Here is a 23,828-nt window from a genome sequence, read left to right as displayed (position 1 = left end):
ATTGTTAAGACCTTAGTTTGAGATCTAGGGGATAACATATTTGGTAAACATAAAACTATGCAGAAAAATGGCTGCAAGGATTCTAAGTTGAACAATTATAATATTTATTTACAGGGAAAAGGAATAAACAGAGATAAACCAACTAAGTAGCACAGAAAAAGGAAGCAGCTAAATCTTCAGGGTCTCCAAGGCCAAAATAAGAAACAAAAGTCAACCACTATCTGGAAAATAAGATTCAGCTAAACCTACCAAACAAAAGAGCCAATGCTAAGCTACCGAAATAAGCAAAAAACAGGAGAAAATAGGTTAACAAAAATGTCTTTTTTGGAAGCCCCTACCAGGCTTCCAAACACTCTAAACAAACAATTCTCTTTATTAGGAGCATTAGTAATACTTAGTACTGTATGATGCAACACAGGATTTACATCTTGTCCACTAGAATCGTTGTAGTCAAAAAAGATCATCATTTCAAACTAACAAGTTACCAGTCCCCTCTTTCTTTACTTTGTCTAAATAATGATCTTATCCTGAGCTACTGACTACAGCCTCAGAGTAAGTACAGTACTGTATGAATATTACAGATAATCAGTAATATGTTAATGATAAAATGATAGAAAAGTCAAGTAAAAACAGTAAAACCAAAATTAAATCTTCAGGATTTCCTTTGGATGTTTTCTTTTTTTCAGGTTGAAAGGGCATCTAAAGGAGCACAAGGGACATTGAAGTCAAAGTGGCCTATAATACTAATCATAATATTCATGCATCCTTATTTTGAATGTGACAGGTGGGTATCAGTTAAACACATAGCAGACTTTTACATCCATATCAGTAATCTGTTTTTAGCTTCCTCTTACTGAATATAATCTTTTATTTAGGGTCTGAATAAGATTCAGTAATGGTATACTTGGCACAAGCACTTTGTGATGAGGAACAGGACTTTGTGTGTGTTCCGTGAGCCCACTCTGCCTGAATATTGAATGAATTGCCCCATCTTTTTGGAGAGTTCTCGACTGATACAGTCCCAAGAAATGTACATGTATCCTAAGGATGTCCAAAACCATCTGAACCCTTCCTGTGGTTGGACTCCTATTTTGACCGCAAGTCTTACAACTATGCACGTCTCCGGCCTTAGTCACTCCAACAGCCTGGCTGGATGTCAGATGCTTCACTGACCAGTTTCAGTGGAGGGGGGGCCACCAACATGACGTCAACCAAGAGCACAGCTGACTTTCGACTGATCCAGCACGAGTTTCAGATGTGGTTACTTTTACCCAGAAGCGCTGACCAGTGAGTGCCTATTTTGGCAAACGGATGGCCTTGTCAGTCCTAAAATCAAAAAAGAAATCCTGCACGAATAACTCCCATCAATGTTCCTCCACTCAGCTGCTTCTGAGGGAGTTGAGAATAGCAATTAAAACCACTCATTCATAATGCAAGCTTTTTCATCTGAAGTCTGCTGCATTGTTGTTTTTCACCTATGAATAGCACTGAGTGATTCACCAAAAAGCCGGCTGTGCTGGTTTTCTTTTTACGTCCCTCTTTTCATGCTCTTTAACAGCCTGGATGAATGAAAACACTGGTTCTGTTCACATGCTTGCCACCGCTCTTGGCGCTCTAACGGGTCCCAGTTACACAGTGACAAGTTGCACGTCCCCCTTCTTGCCCTCCTCTCCTTTCTTGACTTCTCCTGGGTTGGTTGGTTAAATAAGTGAGCATTAGTGGGCGTGAGCATGTGTGTGTGTTGGTGCTGCTAGGGCGCATGCGAACTGAGGCCCAAAGGGGAAAGCCTTCCACACAGATCTAAGCCAGCTGCCCTGATTTAAACACTTCATTGCAAGGAGAGAGAAAGAGCGGGGAATCTGCATGCATCTCCCCTACCAGTGTGCTCAGAGTACACTGGCAAAGCAGCTGCCAGCTCTACAAACAGCAGACAAGCAGCTACGGACGGTAGTTTTAGACATTTGCTGCTAGGTAGAGGCATTTGGGCATTTTACTTCTGCCTCAGACTCTGAGGACTTAAGGGCACTTGCTGCCCTGAGAGGGGGGTGTTTAGGCAAACTGACCTCTGGGGTTAAGGAGAATCAGTTTGTGTGAAGCTCTGTGGAGGAGGGGAGGAGGGAACAGGCAACAGTTAGTGGGAGGTGGGAGGCCACAGTGGGGCTCCTGCACTGCTTAAGAAGAAGAAGAAGCAGTCGCCGGGAAGCGGGGAAAGAGGAGGATATGGCCACGGGAGAAATCACAACACTTCCCTCCACACCTGAAGGCAGCGGCAGCGGCGGCTTTCCTCCTGGGAGCTTCAAGGAACCCAAAAGGCTGTACTGTAAAAACGGGGGCTTCTTCTTGAGGATAAAGTCTGATGGCAGTGTGGATGGGATCCGGGAAAAGAACGACCCCCACAGTAAGTACTTCCAGTCCCCCTTCTTCTTTGCTTTGCACAGCACACAAAGCTTCTTTATGTTCTTTTTTAATATGCAAGAGGGAAGTAATGGTGAAGCAAAAACATCATGGAGGAACTAAGTGAACTTTCCAGCTAACTGAGGTTTATTCTCCACTTGTAAACACCAAAATGTGTGTAGGCCTACTTCTGGAAAGTATAATAACACGAGTTCAGGAGATGTTCACCTCAAATTTTCTTAATCAATGGAAATTCGATGGACTATGCATGACGTTTTTAGTAAATGTAGATCCCCATGCTGAGTCACAGTCATTCACACTGCTTACTGCGTGGTTTACGTCACACAACAGCATAACATGGAGTTAAAAGACAGAATAAGTGAATGTCTGATCTAAATGTCCCTGTCTGTGTTTGAGGTCAGTGAGCAAATATCTAAAAATTATACTATTACTCCACAATATAATAAAATATTCTCTGTACCACAAGGTCATCAATATTTATTTAGAAAGTGAAAGATGTTGTTGACTTTTCTGCTAACTGTTGAAGTAGAACCATTATTGGCTTGTTTGTCCTGGACAACTGTGATACCCCTCTGTGCCTCTGCATCTCTGATTACTTTTAAGTGTGTGTCCTTAGTTGCATCAGTGAGTGGGAGGGGAGGAGGGGGGGACATGCAAAAATTGGGGTTTTTCCAAAGAAAACATGTTTGGAAATGTATTACCCAAGATTCAGTGTGACATTTAAAGCAGGTGCTTCATTTCAACAGGAGCTATTTTTTATAATAATTCAATTAGATTTAGTTAGACTTCTTTGTGACATAAAGTGACAGAGCAGCAGAGTTTGAGATGATGTGAGAAAGTTGCATATTAAGTAACAAAGAGTCAGTATCATTGCTTCACATTGAAAGGAATATATCCGCAATGAGTCACAGAACTGGAATCAGTATTAATCATTTAGCTTTTTACCGTAATGGTTTCTTGCAGTGAAAGTGACCTGAGCTGTGCTTCATCAATGGTCCTTTTGTTGAGGCTCTGATTGAGCTGCCAACTCTTTAGACAACATAACATACCTGCCAGTTAGAGTTGGAAAAGTTAGTGAGAAATGTTACCCAATATACCCAAGGACAATCAAGTGGGATCTTTGTGCTTATGCAGATGGGAGTCCAACACATCTGAGTTCTTTTTAGCCTCCCGTGCCAAAGCTGCCTCAAATTATCACCCTTACATCACCAGCCCAAGGACAATTACAGATAGGACCACTGTACAGAGACGAGCACAGCTGAGGGGAAGTTTTCCTGTATTCACAAAAGGCTGTGGGACAGAATATTCCCAGTAAACACCCAACACACGACAGCAAACTCAACAATTATGATAATAATCTTCAGGGAAGAACACCTCTTTGATCAGTGACATGAATCACAGGCAGCTTTAACTGTAGACAGATGCGTTAATATGGATTAATTATGGACAGATCTTCTCATTTACCTTATGGGGCCCCTGCTTCCTTTTTGGTGGTTTGGCTTCATGCAAAGTATGCTTTGTTGGCGGGCAGCATTGTCTCTTCGGGGGGAAAAAAAAGAAGAAGAAAAAAATGTAAGAGAGGGTTTTGATACAGCTGTGATGAACAGCCAACAGGTATTGTGTGCTCAGACTGCTGTTAGCCTCATTGTGGTGCTACTGTTTAGTAGCTGATCATGTTAGCTAGCTTATTGTTACTGGTGGCATCAATGGGGTTTCATTCATTGCTGAAATGTGGAACAAAATGCAAGATAGGCGATGTTTCTGCAACAGAAATTAATAGATAATTAAGTATTAAAAGCCACATTAATGAATATTTCACACCAACTCTGCAGCTATATGGAGCTTTTAATGCTTTTAGCTCATAATTTTGTTTTTACAGCAGATTTATTGATTGATTCACTCTCTCTGCTCTCATCTGGGCTGTTTTATGCCGCAGAAGGCAGCTGTTTAAAGCAAAACTGTCTGCCCAGCACCAAACAGCAGATAGCCAAGATAGAAGCTAGCAAGTTAAAGCATCTACCAGCTAAGGAGCTAGATATTGTTCTCAGGAGCTGGTGGACACACAAACAGAGCTAAAATTAGAGATAATGTTGAATTATTGTCAATTGATTTGCTAACACATTAGCCTTAACAACTTCATACGTTTTATGATATGGGTGACATTTTATTATGACATTTTCTTCTTTCTGTTTTGTCCTATCAAACTAACTAATCTTCCCATCAAAATAACAACAAGTTTGTATAGGCTATACCATTAAACGTTCTGTAGCAAGCAGGTAGTTTACACAGGCTGTCTCTAAGGCCATGACTGTCGAAACCGTTACTCGTGTTTGTTTACTGCTCTAGTAAAGGCCTCATATGCTATCTTTACTGTGTGAACTGTTTCTTGATGGGATAGTGTTAGATCAGTTAAAAGACGGTGACATTTTCTATAGCTTTAAAAAGTACAGAGATTACTATTTTATTGGGATTAAGTGTAGAAACCAGGTGCCCCCTTTATGTCCCACATTAGTAATCCCTCTAAATTGTCTTCACTGTAGAGCATTTCTCTGGCTGAAACCTTTTGTCTACTTTTATAACCTCTTGACTATTAAAATGCTTTCTTGTTTCGTCTACCTAAAAAAGCTGCTGGCCATCTCCAGCTTGTTCAGAACTCAAATAGTGACAAAGACCAGACAGAGAAATATAACTCATGTTTTAAAGCCATTGAATTATCAGTTTTAGGACTAATTTCAATCATAAGATTTTCTTATGTTTTAAATCACCAAATGGCCTGGGACCATCTCAGAGATGCTTTTTAAATACGTACATGGCAGATCCCTCAGATCTCCTGCAGTTGGCCAAGAATTCCAAGAATTTCATCAAAAAACACACGGGGAGTCAGTGTTCGGCCACTGTGGCCCTCGTCAGGATCTAAGAGACTCCATTTCTCCTTCTTTTTACCCTTCAGGTGTCTCATTATTTATTGTAAGTTAGTCTTAATCACTGATTTCATACTATTTTTTATTTCCTGGTATTTTATTTTTATTCTTATGACTTATTTTATAGTTTGTTATTAATTTTGCTCTGTGACGCACTTTGGGTTGCATAACTGTCTGAAATGTGCCAAGTTGAGTTTATCTTTTTATAAAATAGATGGACAGTATTAAGTGCTTAATCTTCTTCCTTTCACTAAAGATCCCAACAGCAAACCACTAATGATGTCTCTGCTTTCTCAGTTTGTTCGAATAAGTGTTTGTCTTTTTTTCTCAGTAAAGCTTCAACTCCAGGCGACCTCAGTGGGGGAGGTGGTCATCAAGGGAGTCTGTGCTAATCGCTACTTGGCAATGAACAGAGATGGACGACTGTTTGGAGCGGTAAGTGAGCTGGATCGTCATCTTTCTGTTGACTAAAGTTAAAATGTTTCTGTTCTGAGATTATTGTGAAAGCAGTCTTATAAAATCCCTAAATATCATATATATATATTGTAAGAGAATAGTTTTCTTTACCAAAATTGTTTCACTAATCTGTCTTAGCACCTACAGTAAATGTCTTCTGCCCCTGTCAGCATTTTCACTGCTGTGTTTTGGAAACCAAATATTTACCAACCATCCAACAAGAAATCTTCCCTCGCAGAGAAATAATTAGGTCGACACACATTTGTCACAGTCAGCACTGAGAATGAAAAAGGTTTGCCACAGTATCATTTCAGCCCAGGTCCAAAGATCCAGTTGTATGTTGAGGCAGCAAACAGTATTGTATCTATGCGTCTCCTGTTTGTTTTCACCAGAATTTTGGTCCAACTGAGGCGTCTCTCCCAAATCCAATCAGTTTGACCATTTGTCTTTCTTTCCATTCTCCAGTCTTGTCCCTGAGCGATAATGCTGCCTCGGCCAACAAAATCATGACCCCTCGTCACAGCAAGTTTGGGTTTGAGCGTTCAAATCCAAATCAAATTATGTTTGATTTTGCACCCTTACAGTCCAGAATGGAAGAGAAACAAATAGACGACAGCTCTGCAAAACCAAATATAATAAGCTATATTCCCATCCCCACTTCAAGAGGTTGAAGTGATAACAAAATAAAAATAAAAAAATTTCCCCCCACTATGATAATTATTATGACAATATCTATAAACGAGCGAACAAATGTATTATTAAATTCCAATAATGTGTATAGTAGAAGACTTGTAAAAGTCACGCCCATGAAGATAAGATACAGGATATTTTCTAGGCTGCTGGTGGAGAAAAGCAGGTATGTGAATTATGTGAGCTCTGGTATTTGCAGGCTTTTATTATACATTTTCTCCAGATCTTCATGGGCAACCTGACAGGCAGTCATGGAGGTGAGCTGTACTTTCGACAAAGACATTTGGATGAGATGCATCCAACAGTTGATCACTTCGTTTAACATGAGAAGGCAGTTTAGATTAGATTAGATCCGAATAAACATTTTATCAGGAAAAGACAGAAATAGTGTTCAGTTTTTGACCCTTGCCGTCTGCTGTTCAGTTGAGTGAGCGGATAAACAATAGTGTCGGCTGGAAGATCTTACCAGTATTATGCATTGTGTCTTTCTGTCCTGCAGCAGAACATCTGAAGTCTGTTTTCTTCTTTTATTTAAAAGCTTTTAGGAACTGTCTGACCAGCAGACAAACTGGCTGCTGCTTTTAGTTGTTGAGTCATCAGATGTTTCACATGAGCCCAACAAAAATCGGAAACATCTTCAAAGTCAGGTTAAGACACTCTGCCTTTTGTATTCTCACTCATTACACGTCGTACTGTGAAATTAAACTGATCTGAAGGATTTCCTGAGGGCTAACGAGAAGTAGCCAACAGCAATTTGGCACCTTTGCTGCTCTGTTGCCTCAGGGTTGCTGCTTGCAGCGGCGGTGGAAGTGTGAAGTGTTGGTGACTGATGTGGTCTGGTGGTTGTGAAGGCTTGTCCACAGTCCATGTAATTGGAAAGAAGTATTTCCTCACTAATGACAAGCTCGAGCAGCCGCCACCCAAGGCGTTGTTCTCTGTTCTGCTCTTAGTTGTGTGTAGAAAAACAGTCTCTTCACACCATTGGTGGTGTGAAAAAAGAAAAGTCAGTATATTCACTGATATGAAGGGTAACATTTGTGGCCTCAGACATTGACAATTTTTCCTTCTAAATTAGCATCTTTACTGTTCTGGACTTGCAAATGTTCTATATAGATGCAGAAGTCATCTGTGTAATAGATTTTTGCTTATAATTAATGAATACATTACATTACATTAAAACAAATTGATACAGACATTTGTTCTGCTGATAAGATTAGTCAAGATTGGACTCATTTCAATTTTTATTTTTTATGTGGTAAATACAAATTTCCTTCATCTTCAATTTTTTTTCAATTCAGTATTCAAAGGCTGGATACGACAATTAAATGGACTTAAATGGACTATATATATATATATATACATATATATATACATATATATATATATATATATATATATATATATATATATATATATATATATACCAGCTGTTTAGACCTATACAAGCTTGGTCAAGGGTTCAGTGGGCATCCAACAGTAAAAAAAAACCCTCAATCACACGTGAGATTATTCTTTGCTGCTTTTGCAAAATGAATAATTGAATTGTTTTAGATAATGCATAATGACATAGCTCTGGGTGGTTGTTGCAGTTGAAATCAAATATCTTCTGACTAATGGCTCCGTAGCCGTGCAGTCACGGTCGAGTAAAAACAGAAACTAAAACAAAAGCCTCTTGTTGGACAGGGTGTAGAGGAGTTAACGCCCAGCGAGACAGCAACGTTTTGGCCAGACGTTCAGTAATTAATTTTTTCTTCAGGTTTTCTTAAAAGGACAATTTTAATAGAGGGGATAGTGAGAGGACTAAAAATAAACATGGTCAATAACATTAGAGCACACAGTGATCTTCATCTTTGGTACTTTTTAAACCATGTCAGTTAAATGTTTGTCCAAGACATTTTAATTCTTTCAGTTTTTGGATTTTTCCTGTTTTTGCTGTATCATTTGAGCCCAGTCACCTCCATGTATGTTTAATCACGATACAAGGAAGCAGACCTGAGACAAACATTAACTACTACTGTAATAATGTCCCCGGTCAGGCATGGTTTCCTTAAAACAAATGTCTTTAGTGTGAAGCAGAAATGATTCCAGACCGACAGACTCCTTCAAAATAAAGGTGGAATAACTCTGGAGGTTTAATGTGGCAATTTAATGTCATAAAATGTCAACATTACAAATGTTCTCCTTTTCCAGCAAAATATATATTAAATACAATCCAAACAAAATAATTTATTTGATGAAAAGCCACTAAAGAAATAATGTACATAAGCAGAGAGGAGTATTAGCAGTGTGGAAAGAAATACAGTAACATTTATATTAATCCTACAGACAGAATGACCTTCAGTTTCCATTTATTGAAATATTAAAGAGTAGTTTCACAGTTTAAAGGTTTCCCATTAGTGTTGTGTAAAAGGCTGAATATGTTCCTCTCTCAATAGCCAAATTCTATACACTGAACATCATATTGAACGTATTTGTAACCCCTCTGTGTCTTTCTCTCCAGAGACGAGCAACAGACGAATGCTACTTCCTGGAGCGACTCGAGAGCAACAACTACAACACCTATCGTTCTCGGAAGTATCCGAACATGTACGTGGCACTGAAGCGGACTGGCCAGTACAAGTCTGGGAGCAAAACTGGACCGGGTCAAAAGGCCATTCTTTTTCTTCCTATGTCTGCCAAATGCTAATCTGGGATCTGATCGAGAAATATTAGTGGCAGTAACAAAGAAGAAGATGTGACGGCAATGAAGACAAAGTGTTCCATCAACATTGCCCAAAATAGCTGTGACGCTTTCTGACTGTTATATCCTGAACATGTCTGCTCTTTTTCAGCTTTTACTTTCAAACAGTGGCACACATTCACAGCTGGCTGCTTCCCAGTAAAACCAGGCTTTTACTGCGGAGCGGCCAGCTGCTACACTAGTGCCACTGGAGCCAGGTGCCTTCATCAAGTGCACCCCTTAATGATGGCAGAGTTCATTATACCCATAAAGAAGTTCACTTTCTAGATGATGGATTTAGAGCAGCGACCTTTTGATTACAAGCCTGCTTCCGACTGTGTAAGCTGCAGTCTCAGTTTAGCTGCAAGATGATGGGAATATAGATGAATATTCAGTTTAAACATAGAGTATAAGATTATAGAGGGAGAACCTCTAAAAAAAATGGTTAAGAAAATTCATTTAAATCCTACATTATAATGTTATAAGAGAGGATTGAACTTTGTAGCTGAATTTTAGAATTTTTTCATACAAAATTGTGAGAAAAAAAAGCCTAAACACACTAATATCAAGCACTACTTGTAGTTTTTTTTCCACAGTATCTAAACACACTTAATGAATAGAGAACATGTTTCCTGAGCTTGTCTTTGTTTTCCGATAAAACTACGTTCCCCTTTTGTATTTTGTGCAAAAAGTCCAAGTTGCATGGCACTGGAGCGTACCTTGTACATTTATTAATACGAGATAATTGTTGTGAATGATGTCAGAAAGGCAGTTAACTTGAACAAAAAGATGATTTTTGACCAGCCAGTCGGCTAATTCAGCGAGGCAGCCAATATTAATATTGCATCCATCCACTAACAATGGCTTCTGCCAGTCCAGTGTGGTCAGCATAATGTGACCTGTTCCCAGTTTAAAAAACACAGCAGAATTTAAAACAGTACCTTTAAAAAAAAAAAAAAAATCAGCTGCTGGCAGCCATTATTGCCCAACAGATATGGGCTTCCAACATGGCCGCCAAAAAAGTTAAATAAACTGTATAAAACTCTGCAGTCTTGCAGGCACCAGAGTGGCATAACAATTAAAAACCCCAAAGTGATTGTTTCTGTAGTTCACAGCCTATTGAACCACATTTCATCCACAGTGTGAAAATAAAACACAATCCAGTCATAAATACACTTTAAATACGAGTAATACTGACAACCATGTGTCAACATAGCTAGCCATGATATGCTAACCCCATCAGGTTGAAGACCTGCTATGATTTTAGTGTTTTAGGAAGCTGTCGGTGGTACAGCTGGTAAAATAAGCCAGAGTAGACCGCAGGAAGCTCCTCCATGGTGAGGTCGATCTTGTTGAAGCCCTGCTCCAGACCGTGAAGCAGAAGCTTGGCGATGCGAGAAGTGATGGGCGTCGTGTCGTTGGTCTTGGCCAGCTCGGCGAGGTCCTGCCACTCGCAGCGGAGACACTCCTGCGTGCAGAAGTTGATGTCGTAGGTGAGAGGGCTGAGTCGGCAGATGATGTACATGTCCGACATGCCGAAGGCTCCGGGGTGGTTGTGTTGCTGCCGGATGCTGAGCAGAGATCTGAACTCGGAGTGAACGCCTGTTTCCTCCAAGACTTCACGAACAGCAGTGGCACCTGAGAAAAAAACATTAATAAATGTATGTAGAGGCATTTTTAAGATCCTGACAAAAAGGAATATATTTATGTTCCCTTGTCGGAATCACCTGAGATATGTGGGGGAAAGGGAAAATACATATATTGTTTTGTAAAAACAAACATTTGACGCTGCTTTTGGGGTTGTATATAAAAGAAAGCTGCTTTTAAAATATCAGAAAGGGTGAATTTGGAGAAACAGATTCTTTGCGTATGTATCGTGTGCCTTATTTTGTACAGTTCAAATGAATGTATATGTATCTACATTAAGCATAACACTAAAATCGAAGGATTTAGCTAGATGTACTGTATTAGTTTGTTGCTCTGCTGAGCGTGACACTCACCTATATTTTCTCCCGGATCAGACAAGCCACCGGGGAACTTCCAAGCATTCTTTGTCTGAAATACAAAGTTAAAATTTAACATCAATTGTGACGGATGGCACTGCTGTAAATGTATCTGAGTCATATCAACAAGTTTGCTAAAAAAATCTCCATTTTAGTCACGTTTTGAATGATAAAATATTCCAATGCCGTCCTGTTTAAAAACACTTGTTTCTCACAAGTTGTTCTAGTTTTTATCTTTAAGACAATCACAGCAAGTCATAGATTATGTGTTCAAGGATCATTGTATGTATCTGAACTAATAATTATTCAGGCAAAGAGATATTTCTTCATTTTATGTTTTATATTTAGTGACTTTAACATTTAATGTGGTGAAGTGTGTCTTCCAAAACTGTTTCACCACTTGTCCTTGATATTTAATAACAGTATGCTGCTGGTTAAATTATGATGTCAGTGTTGTATATATATTTTTGTAGTTACCTAAAGAATTTTGTATGCATTGCTTGTTTGTTTTTTTTTTCCCCAAGAAATGCTATTTCATCTTAGATTTTCCTTGGTTTGCAAACTCCTCTCTTTTTGAGGAATGCACTACATATGCATTTATTTTCATGTATTTTTGACAGAATGCTATATATTTTTTGGAGCTGTTTCTAAAATGTGCCGGTGAGGAAGAAATAAAGAGATTTTGAGTAACTTTAATCAGCGTGGTTTTTCAGAGTAAAACGTCAGATCCCCACAGGAGCTGTCAGAGAGAAATGTGAAAATAATAATACCAAATACAACTGTGAAAGGATGCCAAACTGTTCATGCCAAATCTGCCGGGAAATGACTGGACATTACATCATTCAGCTCCCCGATGGAGTCCACTGGAGATCTGTCCGTTGTCTTTTTGTTCTGATGTGAGAGTGATAATGTCCTGGTCTTTGCTCAGGAAGTTCATAACCCTCTGTGAGCTCTGAACTGGCTCGCTCTGCCAGAGACTCCACTGCCAAGGGCCAGACTGTTATAAAGCCCATTTCCAGTAAACAGCTCGATGTGGAGGAGGAGGAGAGGAAGAGATAAAACGTTTCCCACACTTCCAGGCCACTAACTGTTTCCCTCTGCTTCTGGATAAAAGCCATCAAGATACATTATATGCTCTTAGATTACTGTCGAAGGCACATGTTACATGCTGTCAGCAAACAGAGCCGCTTAGACTCTCAATTATATGCGACTATATTTGTCGTATGATGCAGATTTGATGGTGACCATGTGTTCCTGCTGGAACTAAGCAAAGACATTGTGAGTTAGGAGTTTTGTCGCAGATTATCCGGCAAATGTAATACCAGGGAAGTAATTTAAAATATTAAAATTATTTAAAAAGCTCTATATTTACCTCCACCAAGGAGCTCATGTTTATGTTGTGTATGTTTTTCAGCAGGATTACAGAAAAACAACTGGTCCAATTTTCATGAAACTTGATAAGATAAGCATGGGCCATATAATATTTTTTTTACTTTTCATTCAGTATTTTTCATTTTTGCAGGACAAGGCATGGTGGAGGTCTTCGCTCTATGTGTATAGTTGCTTGGGAAAGAAAATAATTTAAAAAATGACAGATGTCTGCAGGTAGATTTGATTTAAAAAGAATAAAGAAATCAAAACACAATTTCGTTACCACTGGAAGAGCATGAGAACAAGTTTGTTTGTTTGTTTATTTTTGTAAATATAATTTAGGGAATCTAATCCCTTAACAGTTACCAATCAGTCTAAGAATTGATCAATATATGTGTTTGACTGTAATAAGTCACTTTACCGTCTTGTGGTTCATCATCTGAGCTTTATTAGGCAGAATAATAAAAGTTTCTATTGTTTTTTATTGAGTAAGAGATTTATATTCCTGCATGTTTTCTTCCTCTGGTGGTTCAGCATTTTGACAGTTTATTGATCTCTGACACTGACTGATGGCACACATGTTCATGTTTATGTCTCTGTGTCTCTGTGTTAAACAGGCACAGATTCTGCTCTTTGGTACACAGCGTTCCAACTAAGAAGACTCTTATTATCTATTAAGCTGCGGAAGTTTTGGGGGATTTTTTTTTGTTGTTGTAAAATGTCAGATAAACACACGAAAAAACAGACGATATAAAACAGAAGCCAAGTGAGAAATTCTAAGCAGAGAATACTTGGCATTGTAACTAATAAGATGACGGAAACTGATAATCAAACATCAGTTACACTGATTACATACTTTTCTTGTATTATATTATACATATATGTATAATACTATGTATAATACGTACATACATATATGTATATTGCCTGTATAGTGACACTATCTGTTACTGTCATCATATCTTGAAGTATCATCTGGCATAATGTGCGACAGAAATTAGTTCTTAAACTTGGAAGTAAGTTTTTTCGTGTTTTAAATTTTAGCACTCTGGGGTCTAAGCTCTTTGAACAGGATTTTGGTTTGATGCTTGATGCTGCTTTCTGTGGTTAACAAAGGTTGAAGAGATGTTTGTGTTTTGTTGTATGACATAAAAATTAAAATATGTTAGTAAATACCCCCACTTGTGAACTATGAAGTCTTTACTTGTCCTTAAAAAGACAGTTGCTAACAAGTGGCTAAATGAGACTACAGTGGTTGTCGGGGACAATAAACGTCATCAAGGACAAGAACTCTCTCACTAGTCCGCCTCACAGCCGCTAGTCGTGTTTTTCAGTGCCCTTGCAAACTCTTGTAGATTGTTAATTATGTAAATAAACAATTTATTAGGCTACAGGCTATGGATTCGCTTGCTTTCTAAAACTGCTGGTAAGTTTGTTGGAGACCGTCTCAAGCTAACGGCTGTGACGTTCAAGTCATGTGACCGTGGTGTGATTCTCTATAACATACTTTTTACTTCTGTCGGCTGCATTAACGCTTCAAATATTATAAAAGTGGTGTTCATTTGTGAAGATTATCCTGCACAACAAAATACGTCAGCATCAGAAACGTGTGTTTGTCACAGAGCTTATTTTCTGCAATGATCCAAAATCCAATGCAAAAATCCCATAGACAAATTCTCAATAGACCCCATGGAAAGGCTCTTGTGACCCTGTGCTGGTGCTTTGCCCTATGAGTCAGTTTAAATGTTAACATGCTTTTTATATAACTTTTTAACAGGGTCTTGTAGTGAAAGATTCCAGTTTGGAGGGAGCTACAGTTATGTCATTCCACTATACATAAGATCTGCTGCATGCTGGAGTATCGTGTGTTACATGGGTACGCACTATGCCAGGACTTTCTGACATCTGAAGCTCTGAATTCCTGGCAGCATTAGCAGTAGTGGTGGTGCTGAGTGGTCACGTTACAAAATATAATGTTTGCTTTAAACACAGAGGCTGCTGCCTTTACTAGAACAGCATCTTTTACTCTTTAGGTCACAAAATGCACTCTGTGTAATATGTTTTTTACTCATCATCTTGTTTACTTTAAGTGGAGTTTAAGCTGGCATATCTTAAAACATAATTGGTTTCCAAATTGCAGCATCATGGTGCAATCTTGTTATGGCCTCACAAACAAATCAGTGTAGAAAAGGTTGAAAAAGAGACCTGTTGTAAGTGAACCTCATAACAACTTGGAGCAGTACAGCAGGACTCTGTGAGAGTTGGCCGAGGCTCACGCTCACCGAGTTGTTTGAGTGCATTCAGCTCATGTAAACACTGTGTTTGCTTGAGGTCAACTAATGTTGTGTGGAGCTATGTTAAGTGTCAGAGGAGCTGAGAGGATTTCCACCCACGTTTGGATCAACAGAGGCAACACACAACTCACTAAATAAACAAAACTAATCACAGACATTTTTAGCTGCACCAAGAGATCCGCTGCTTCATTGAGTCATTTTTTACTCTGGATGGAATATCAGGCAAAAGCTGCCAAACATTTTTAATCAGCCAAAATTTGTCATAATTTCTCTTTTTAATCAATATGTCATGCTAACTCTACCTAGTATTTATAATCACAGCTCTGTGCTTATAGCTGGCTTTTTCATATGCTGTATTCTCCTTTGGATATAAAAATAGCCAAATATTTTTTTTTTTTACAGTTTCCTTAAGAAAAGAATATTATGACTCCTCATTTTTCCAGCTGTGCACACATTTGCTGTAAATAAAGCAAAGAAATAATAGAAGAAATAATATTTTAACATTTTATAACAGTGAAGTGAATCGTGTACCTTGTTTCTGTCTTGAACCACAAGAACTTTTCCATTCGATTCGTCAACAACTGCACCTGGACAAAACAAACAATTAGACATTCATTTCACATATTTTGCAAATACTCATGTCCCATGTGTATAAGCTGCTCCACATCTTGCACTGCTGTAGTTCCTGTAAGAACAATTAAGAAAGAGGGACCTGTTTGCAGTCTACTTCAAAGTTAATTACTGGGCTGAGCACAACATAAAACCTGCACCATGTGGAGGAAAAAGCCTCCATCAAGCATCAGACAGCTGCCTCGTCTATTTAATATTCACTTATCACATCCCTGCTGTTCATAATGCTGCTCATTATTTAGATTAATTGAGAATTTAAGTTTATTCCATTTCTTGAGCTAGTGTATGTGACTAGCTATACCAAAAATAAAACTACCAAAACGCTGTATAACACCAGACGTGTATTACAGTACTTTCACTGTAGTTTTACAACATTTCGGACCACTTTCAAAGGCAGAAATGGCTTTTTGGCTGCTAAATGCAAATAAATAAATAGTCGCTAACCTTCTCTATCTGTTGTTTGTGATAGTGCTGGTGGCATGCATTGGGCTTTTCAGAGCTGTTTGACTGAAAACAGAAACGGTGCTGATAATGGTGGCGAGAGTGAAGCAGAGCAGTGAAGTTGATGAGTTGAGGTTATGTTTTTGTCTCAGTTTGTTGGTCTGTTTGTCGGGTTTATGAAAAAACTACTGGCCCGATTGTCATGAAACTTGGAAGACGGGTGTAACGTGAGCCAAGAAAGAAACCATTAATCTTTGAAGTTGATCCGAACAATAGGGCAGCTATGCAAAGTATTTTTCAAACACTGTGAGACAGTGCATTTGTGCTGCATTCATGTGGTGTCAGTATAATTGTAAAAATGAGTATGTGACTGGGAAAATTCATGTGAATGCCCACCCACATGTAGTCATGTGATCCATTGCTGATATAAATACATTGACTATAGTTGCTTAAATGTCAGTACTGCATTCTGGGTAAATGTACTTTTCAAAAAATTCAGTTATCTTAAAAAAAAAAAAAAAAAAAAAACTCCATTTCCACCGAGTATAGAAAAACAAGGCACATTGATGGCTGAAATATGGGTTTAACATTAAATAAAATAAAATTCTTATAAACAGAGTTTGAGTGACTCAGCCGTACTTGTGAATAATGTCGACATCCCACTTCACCACATTTTTCAGTTTTTTTCAGCATGTAGTGACTAAGAGAGAGAGCTATGTACCGCTGCTAACAGCACCGGAGGAGGAGGAAGAGGAGGAGGAGGAGGAGGAGGGAAAACGAGCCACTTTCTTTTCCGGTTGCTCTGTCTGACTGACCGGGACGGGCCTCCTTAAATGAATGTCACAGATGTGTAACGAGGGATGGGTCGTCTTAAAGGCCTAAGTTGGACTTCCAAGTGGAAACTGATGTCATCCCCGATCCCCGTGCCATATGGCTGCTGCTAAGAGAGGCTATCATTATGTAGCCTTCAGTATAGGAAACAAAATGCTCACAAGGAGCAGGAGAGAAAAAAGGATCAGGAATTATGAGACAAAATGCTCTGAAGCAATCATCACAGGGGGACTGTGGCTTCTGTAGTAAAAAACTGTTAATCGCTTGAGGTTACATTTGGTTTCTGAGCCACAGAAAAAGTTTGATGTCTTCACTCAATTCATATTTCATGTCAGCTTCTTCTACTACTTTTTGGGTTTTACAGTAATTACAGGATCACAGTAATATCTGCTTTATACTATGAGGTCGCAGTGAGGTCAGATGTGGAAATGATTGAGAGTCAGTCTAGATCTGAATGTTTTGTCAACACTTGAGCTGAATTGTATGACAGCATACTGATTAGACTATGATTGTAATGACTACGGCCATTTTGAGGAGGGTCCGCAGCTCAACACTGGGTGTTGAACCCATAGACTGTATATAAAGATGGGCAACACCATTTGGATGGCATTTGGAGCCAGATGGAGCTTCTCAAAGTCAAGGAAGGATCCTCAAACGGCTGAATTTGAAGGACACTATGTCATTGGCATCCGCCAAAAGGACTGTACTGATGTCAAGGACCCTCAGAATTCTACTGAGTCCTTCTTTCAGTGGATTTCCAAAGCATGCATCTTGTGTATCCTTCTGTCCAATTATACCATGATTAGGGTTGTCAAAAGTATCGATACTCAAAAAAGTATCGATACTAAAACGTTGTATCCGGATACGATACTCATTTTCAGAAGTATCGAGTATCTGAAGCTTGTTATCATAGTTGCAGTTTCTTTTTGAACAACTTATTTTTTATTATAAATATTTAACCTGTATGGTTCTGTTCATTTTCACATGTTGCATTTTTCTTGTTAATAAAAATATTTCTGTTAAATGTTGGGGTCTTTGTTTTTATCCTTGTGGTATCGAAAATGGTATCGAGTATCGAATATTTTCCTGAGTATCGGTATCAAGTTGAAAATGTTTGTATTGTGACAACCCTAACCATGATGTACACCTGCACCTCGCAAACCCGTTCCATTTGTGTGTTTTATCAATGATTCGAAGGAGTCTTGCCTAGTCCCTGTAACCTGACTCAGAAGGACCTGTCCTATCAAGGAAGCATCCTTGGATGGAGGGGGCAGTCTATGACCTATCCTGCAGCCAGATCAAGATGTATTGGCTTCACTTTTTTTTTGAGCTTTTGAGCTTAAAGTCTATAGTTGAGCTCAGTTTCCTTTAACAGTCTCTGTGACCAACATGCTCCTTGTTGCCTATATTACTGACACTCTTCCTTGGTTATGAATTTAAAGAAATGTCCTGTATTTTACAACCTAAATCTTACCCTGCCAGGTTTCGTGTGAATAAGTTATCATAACAACCCCTGCCTTTGTATAGAAAGTTCATACGGAATGTTCCTCTGCTTAATTTTGGACAGTAAATACGGCTTATTGTTTTGTTTGACTCTTCAGTTGCACTGACCACGTTACATCCCACATCCCACTGTAAACACAGCAGCACAAGTCGACCTGCAGATTGAATCTGGAGTGTGCAGTGGGATAGTTTTAAATGTCATTTGGCTAACTTTTGATGGAGGTCACTTTGATCTCAAAATACCCACGTTTAATATTTGGGTTCAGCCTGAACAGTTTAAAAGCTTTCTGGGGCTCATATTTACTTTGCCTCACGTCACAAAATTGTAAATCTGTTTCCAGCAGAGCACTTGTGTCCACTGCCTCGAAAATGATGGTAGTAAGTATCATGTTAACCTCACTTATAGCCATGTGTAGGTGTCGTGAAACACCCATAAGTACCTATAAAGTAGTGATAAAAAACTGAACTATATTGTGACAAAGGTTAAAACTCTAAGATCTCAGCAGGACATCAGAAACCAATGTGAGGACTTATTAACAAGATGACTTCTTTCTTACACCTCGACTGACTGTCAATTCAGTTGTTCTCTTGTTTTTAATGAAAAATAATAAGCTGGAAGCACTCTAGCAAACAAGTTTTCAGATCATCTAAACAGCTGCATATTTCACATTCCTAACCTTTGTGTCATCATTGTTTGTACCGAGGAATTCTGGCAAAAAATATGGGAATTTCTGGACCATCTTCCAAACTGAAGGATGCCCTGGACATGTTCTGACATGCTTCAAGTGCTTCCACTCTCAAAGGTACTAACCACACTCTGCCCTCTGCTGGACAATCAGAAGTTGAGCACACTCTTCTCTTTGCTGCTGCACAATTTGGATGAGTTTTCCATTTACCCAAGTTAAATGGGCCAAAGTTGAAAAATGCTCAGTAGCCCAACAGACAAACAATCCAACAGTTTTCACAGATTTTTGTGTGTGATAACCTCATGCAAGTCATAGTTTGGCTCAGATTTAATCTTATTTCATCACTGCGATATATATTAATTAGCCACAGATGTAATTATTATTAAATTTGAAACAGAACAGATTTATATTTGTAAAACACACCTCCATTTTTTCTAAAACACCCTGAAGCTTCTATCAACTCACTCTCTGTAGTGTCACTCTTTACAAAACCTGCAGCGATGATTTATATGAGGGAATAAATGCAGTCTCTGTCTGAGGCGGCCTGGCGCCAGTTCTAATCACTGCTATGTCAACTTTACTTCCATATCAGAGATGATTTGGGTTTGTGGGCCCTGGGGGGTGGTCAGCTCTAATTAATCAGAAGTAATGAAACAGCACACCAAGCTAAGGTAGGTTAAATAAATGCCTGACATGTGCATACACATTAGATTTATGACATATGGTTATATGATTTGATACTCACAAGAATTAAATATGAGCCTTTGCAAAAGTGCAGTATATTCTGTCGCTTTTAGTTCAATGTCTATTATTCAACTGAGAAATAAATAAAACATACATTATATACACCAGTACATATTTAAATAAATAATATAAAAATTAAATATATAAATAAATTAGATTTAAAATAAATATATGATCAATTATGTTACATCCACCACCTACTAAAGACTACTTAACATACATATTTAATATGTAATACATAAAAATAAATTAGATCAAATATGTTGTAGTGCACTGCCACAACCTACTGGAAAAAATATTTAAAAAATAGATACCACATTTTGGTGAAATATATTTTTTAAACATAATCCAGTCAGTAACGGAAGTTTTATTTATCTTGTTTTAATCTATAACACAAGACAATATGTAAGTCAAAAGCCCCAGATAATCTTAATCTCAAGTCATTTCATGGTCTTCATCATGACAACTGTGCAAATTCAATTTAAGACTGTGAGATGCGGTTAAAAGCTCAGTGAAAAGATAGGAAGTGGAACTTTAGGAATCATTATTGTGTCTCTACACTGTAACAAATTGCTGTATGAAAACAGCCAAATTGTGACAGTAACATACTGTTTTCCATTAAAAAGGTATTATACTGTAGAAAACAATGCATTCTGGGCAATATTTGTAGGTAGTTTGCTGTTTCCCATAAAATATATGATATATATATATTTATATATATATATATATATATATATATATGATATTTTCAAAGTCTCTTCTTGTCCACATTTTTTAATGGCTGTATTTTACTTAAATAACTCATTCAGTATATGGTATATTAAAATTACTGAGGTTACAGTGAAGACAGTGCTTAATTCGTAGTGATTGGCTTCCAGACAGTAATATGCTCTATTTACAAAAATGACAGCATTGTATAATGCAAAAAAAATTGCAACTACCTTCACTACTATACTGTGTTTTAGTTTACTGTAAAAAATTAATGAAATGCAGGATTTTAATGTAATTCGGAATGTGGTTTTATCACAGTATCATACTGTAAAGTAGATAACAGTAAGGGAAATGGAAAATTAACAGTAGAATGCTGGCAACCCTGCTGTCAGTATTTTACTGTTAATTTACAAGATAATTATTTACAGTGTACTATTCCCAAAGTCAAGAATGCACTTTCAGGCTAAAAACTCTCTACCTGCCACTCCAATTTGGTGCGTTGCAAACCCGGGCAATCTGCTTTCCCCCTCTCCCAACCAGAGGGCCAGCACGGCGTGGTCGTGCTTGGCGTGATGGAAGCTGAAGCCGTGCGTAGAGGCAGCAGCAGCACAGCGACTCAGTGAGATGGGAACGTGAAGCCACACTGCAACTTTCCCCTCTGCTTTCCACTGGGACAAAGACTCTGTGGAGTGCACAAATCAAAAGTTTACAAGGATACACAAACATTAAAAATAGGTTATGTGGCTGCTTAACTGAATAATAATCTACAGAAGCAGAAAGAAAATATAAAAGATTGTTTCCGATGCTTAATTTGATTTTGGGGAAAAATGGAAAATGTAAAGACGAGAGTAGATGACGAGCAGCAGAGACAGTTTACTGGAAGTAGCCTGAAGGGCGGAAGCAAATCTGTCAAAGTGGAAGGTCACTGGCTTGAACCCCAGACTGACTGGTGGGAATGCAAGTAATCAGATCTATAGAAAATCAATCTGCAACTATTTGGATTATTACCTAATAATTTCAGGCATTTATGTTTAAAAACTGTATGACATTTTGCTGATTCCAGCTACTTTAATGCCATGTTTTCTCTCTTTTTATATCATGTTGAATAAATATATTTAGGTTCTCAACTGTAAACCATAAAATAATAATAATAACATCAGTAAAAGACAATATTTTTGGCTCTGTTAACAAGTGACAAGCAATTTCATTATTATTGTTATCTTAACTGATAATAACTAACTATTAACTATAATAAAAATAATAATGATATAATGCATTGAAAATGTTTTTACCTTTGAGTAAGAAACTGGATTTCTAATTTTTCTGCATAAAGCAAATCTCTTCTTTCCCTTTGTGGTTAAAAAGTCGGGGTTGAATCAAAATTGCGTAAATTGCTTAAATTAATTCATGAACATTAAAAAAAAAAGAACTACACCAAAACCCCTGAACACAATACATTGCAGAGCCTAATGTCAAAGTCATTTCAGAAGTACATTTGTATGGGACCTTGGCATAGTAATAACACTGTGTGTAAATTATGTAACTTAAGAGAAATAAATTATTTTTTGAACATGCCTTTGTGACTTAAGCAAGATATGGTAACACTTTATTTTGAAGGTGTCTACATAAGAGCCACACAAGCCTGTCAGAAACATGACATGACAAGTATCATGAGCATTAATGTTACTTCAAAGTGTCACTCTTATGTAGATACCTTAGAGTAAAGTGTTACCAATCTTAGTGTCAATAATAAAACACTGATAAACTAAACTGATAACTAAACAATCTCCCCTTAGCTCTTCTTTGCTGGGTTCTTATCTGATGCCTATGAATGTAGCAAATTGTCAAAGAAGTGATGATCTTAAAGGGGTAAATTCACATGATCTAATCAACCGAGGATGTAGGCGATTTTACCATAGGTGGCCGGCGTCATGAGGAGATGATTTAGGCAAATTTGACAAAAAATGATTTAGGCGATTATTTTAACAGTGTGACGACATGGAAACTCTGCAAGCAATACTTATTTACTTTCATGCTCCTGCATTTCAATGCATGTGTAATAACAACTGACCTCTTACTCGTACTCAAAGTGCCTCATGCTACCACTGTATATTGCTCTGTTATTGTTTGTGGTCAGAGCAGAGTTGTGCATTGATTGGAGGACATGGCTAGTGCATTGTTTTGCACCCCAGATTATCTCATTCTCTCACACTGTACACTTAATATCAACCAACCTTGGAGCAATCTGCTGAACGAGCTTTCACTGATGTCCGCCGGTAAACCGGTGTCTGCCAGGTTCACTGTCACCCCACCGAACCGGTCCACTCTGCCGGTCAGAGCCGCGTCCCCCTCCACTCTGTGCAGTTGAGCATAAGCTGCGGTGCACGACAATGCACGAACAGCTGAGCGGGCGGGACAAAACCTTCCTCTCACAAAAGGTAAAAGCTTTAAAGCAAAGGTACAAGCAGCCATGTTCCTCCGCTGTAACATAAACAACCTTTAACTGAAGCAACTTTGATCAATTTTCAACCGGCATGTGCGTGAAGCGCAGTACAGTTACGTAAACGTCCGCCCTGGAAGTTGCATAAATACCGTAATGCTCCGGTAAAAAAGGTCGATGGCTCGCTAACTGTTGTACAATGACAAACTCCATTCACAAATCTGACAATTCAACTTGGTAACACGTAAACGGCATTCGATAGTATTAATGTCAGTTGTCAAATTCACATCAACGTGTGTTGCTAAATTCGGCTAACAAATATGCCAATTTATCTTTTTTTTTTTTTTAAATCGGTTAAATATCAACTTTTTTTATTTATGTATATCAAACAGCAATACAATGCACAGTTACAAAGAAGAAGAAACCAGTTACAGAAAGATACACAATGCAAAAAATAAGATATAAGTAAATAATATTTAAAAAATAAAATAGAAGAATAATTAAATGGAAAAGAATGAAACAAAAATAAATAAATATACATAAATAATAAAATAAACAGATTACATGTTGAAGACATTAAACGCAGTGCAGTCTTCGCAGCTTTTTTGTTTTGTAGACAGGAGAGAGTTGAGATATATTGTTCAAACTCTGACTTCAACAAAAATAAACTTAAATTTGTGTATGTGATATTTGGCAAAAAGAAAAAAATTTATTTATAAGAAAATATGCGTCATCATCCTTCTTTTTGTGATCAAAACAGCCAAATATGACATATTTATAATGCAAAGTAAAACCAGTGAAAATATTTGTGTTAAATAAATATCAACTTTGACAACCACTGTCTGGCTGGATGACGCGCTTCTTCAAGATGTCATCTGACGCAACAAGACATACAATGAAACTTTTTACCAATAAGAAAATGCGCTTGACATATAATATATATGCCGAATGTTAATCTGCACCCAACTGATGT

The 23,828-nt window shown here is 38.0% G+C and overlaps 2 protein-coding genes across 2 annotated transcripts; one reads left to right on the top strand and one right to left on the bottom strand.

Moving 5' to 3' along the window:
• Positions 1-1,807: 1,807 nt before the first annotated feature.
• Positions 1,808-10,203, top strand: fgf2 (fibroblast growth factor 2). Its single transcript, XM_059346385.1, has 3 exons — positions 1,808-2,398; positions 5,668-5,771; positions 8,983-10,203. The coding sequence occupies exons 1-3, from the start codon at positions 2,221-2,223 to the stop codon at positions 9,166-9,168; spliced, it is 468 nt and encodes a 155-aa protein (XP_059202368.1). The 5' UTR covers positions 1,808-2,220; the 3' UTR covers positions 9,169-10,203.
• nudt6 (nudix (nucleoside diphosphate linked moiety X)-type motif 6) lies at positions 9,911-23,004 on the bottom strand. Its single transcript, XM_059346386.1, has 5 exons — positions 22,650-23,004; positions 20,894-21,097; positions 15,401-15,456; positions 11,202-11,256; positions 9,911-10,839 (listed from the first exon to the last, which is right to left on the bottom strand). The coding sequence occupies exons 1-5, from the start codon at positions 22,903-22,905 to the stop codon at positions 10,457-10,459; spliced, it is 954 nt and encodes a 317-aa protein (XP_059202369.1). The 5' UTR covers positions 22,906-23,004; the 3' UTR covers positions 9,911-10,456.
• Between the last annotated feature and the right edge of the window lie 824 nt (positions 23,005-23,828).

The sequence above is a fragment of the Centropristis striata genome, chromosome 12 (genome assembly GCF_030273125.1).
Source record: "Centropristis striata isolate RG_2023a ecotype Rhode Island chromosome 12, C.striata_1.0, whole genome shotgun sequence".
NCBI lineage: Eukaryota > Metazoa > Chordata > Actinopteri > Perciformes > Serranidae > Centropristis > Centropristis striata.
This window is presented reverse-complemented; position numbering and strand designations above follow the sequence as displayed.

Coding starts and splice junctions, on each gene's coding strand:
- fgf2 (XM_059346385.1), top strand. CDS start 2,221: ATGGCCACGGGAGAAATCACAACACTTCCCTCCACACCTGAAGGCAGC. Junction 2,399..5,667: donor GGAAAAGAACGACCCCCACA/GTAAGTACTTCC, acceptor TTTTTTTCTCAG/TAAAGCTTCAACTCCAGGCG. Junction 5,772..8,982: donor ATGGACGACTGTTTGGAGCG/GTAAGTGAGCTG, acceptor CTTTCTCTCCAG/AGACGAGCAACAGACGAATG.
- nudt6 (XM_059346386.1), bottom strand. CDS start 22,905: ATGTTACAGCGGAGGAACATGGCTGCTTGTACCTTTGCTTTAAAGCTT. Junction 11,257..15,400: donor TGGTTCAAGACAGAAACAAG/GTACACGATTCA, acceptor TTTGTATTTCAG/ACAAAGAATGCTTGGAAGTT. Junction 10,840..11,201: donor TGATCCGGGAGAAAATATAG/GTGAGTGTCACG, acceptor TTTTTTTCTCAG/GTGCCACTGCTGTTCGTGAA.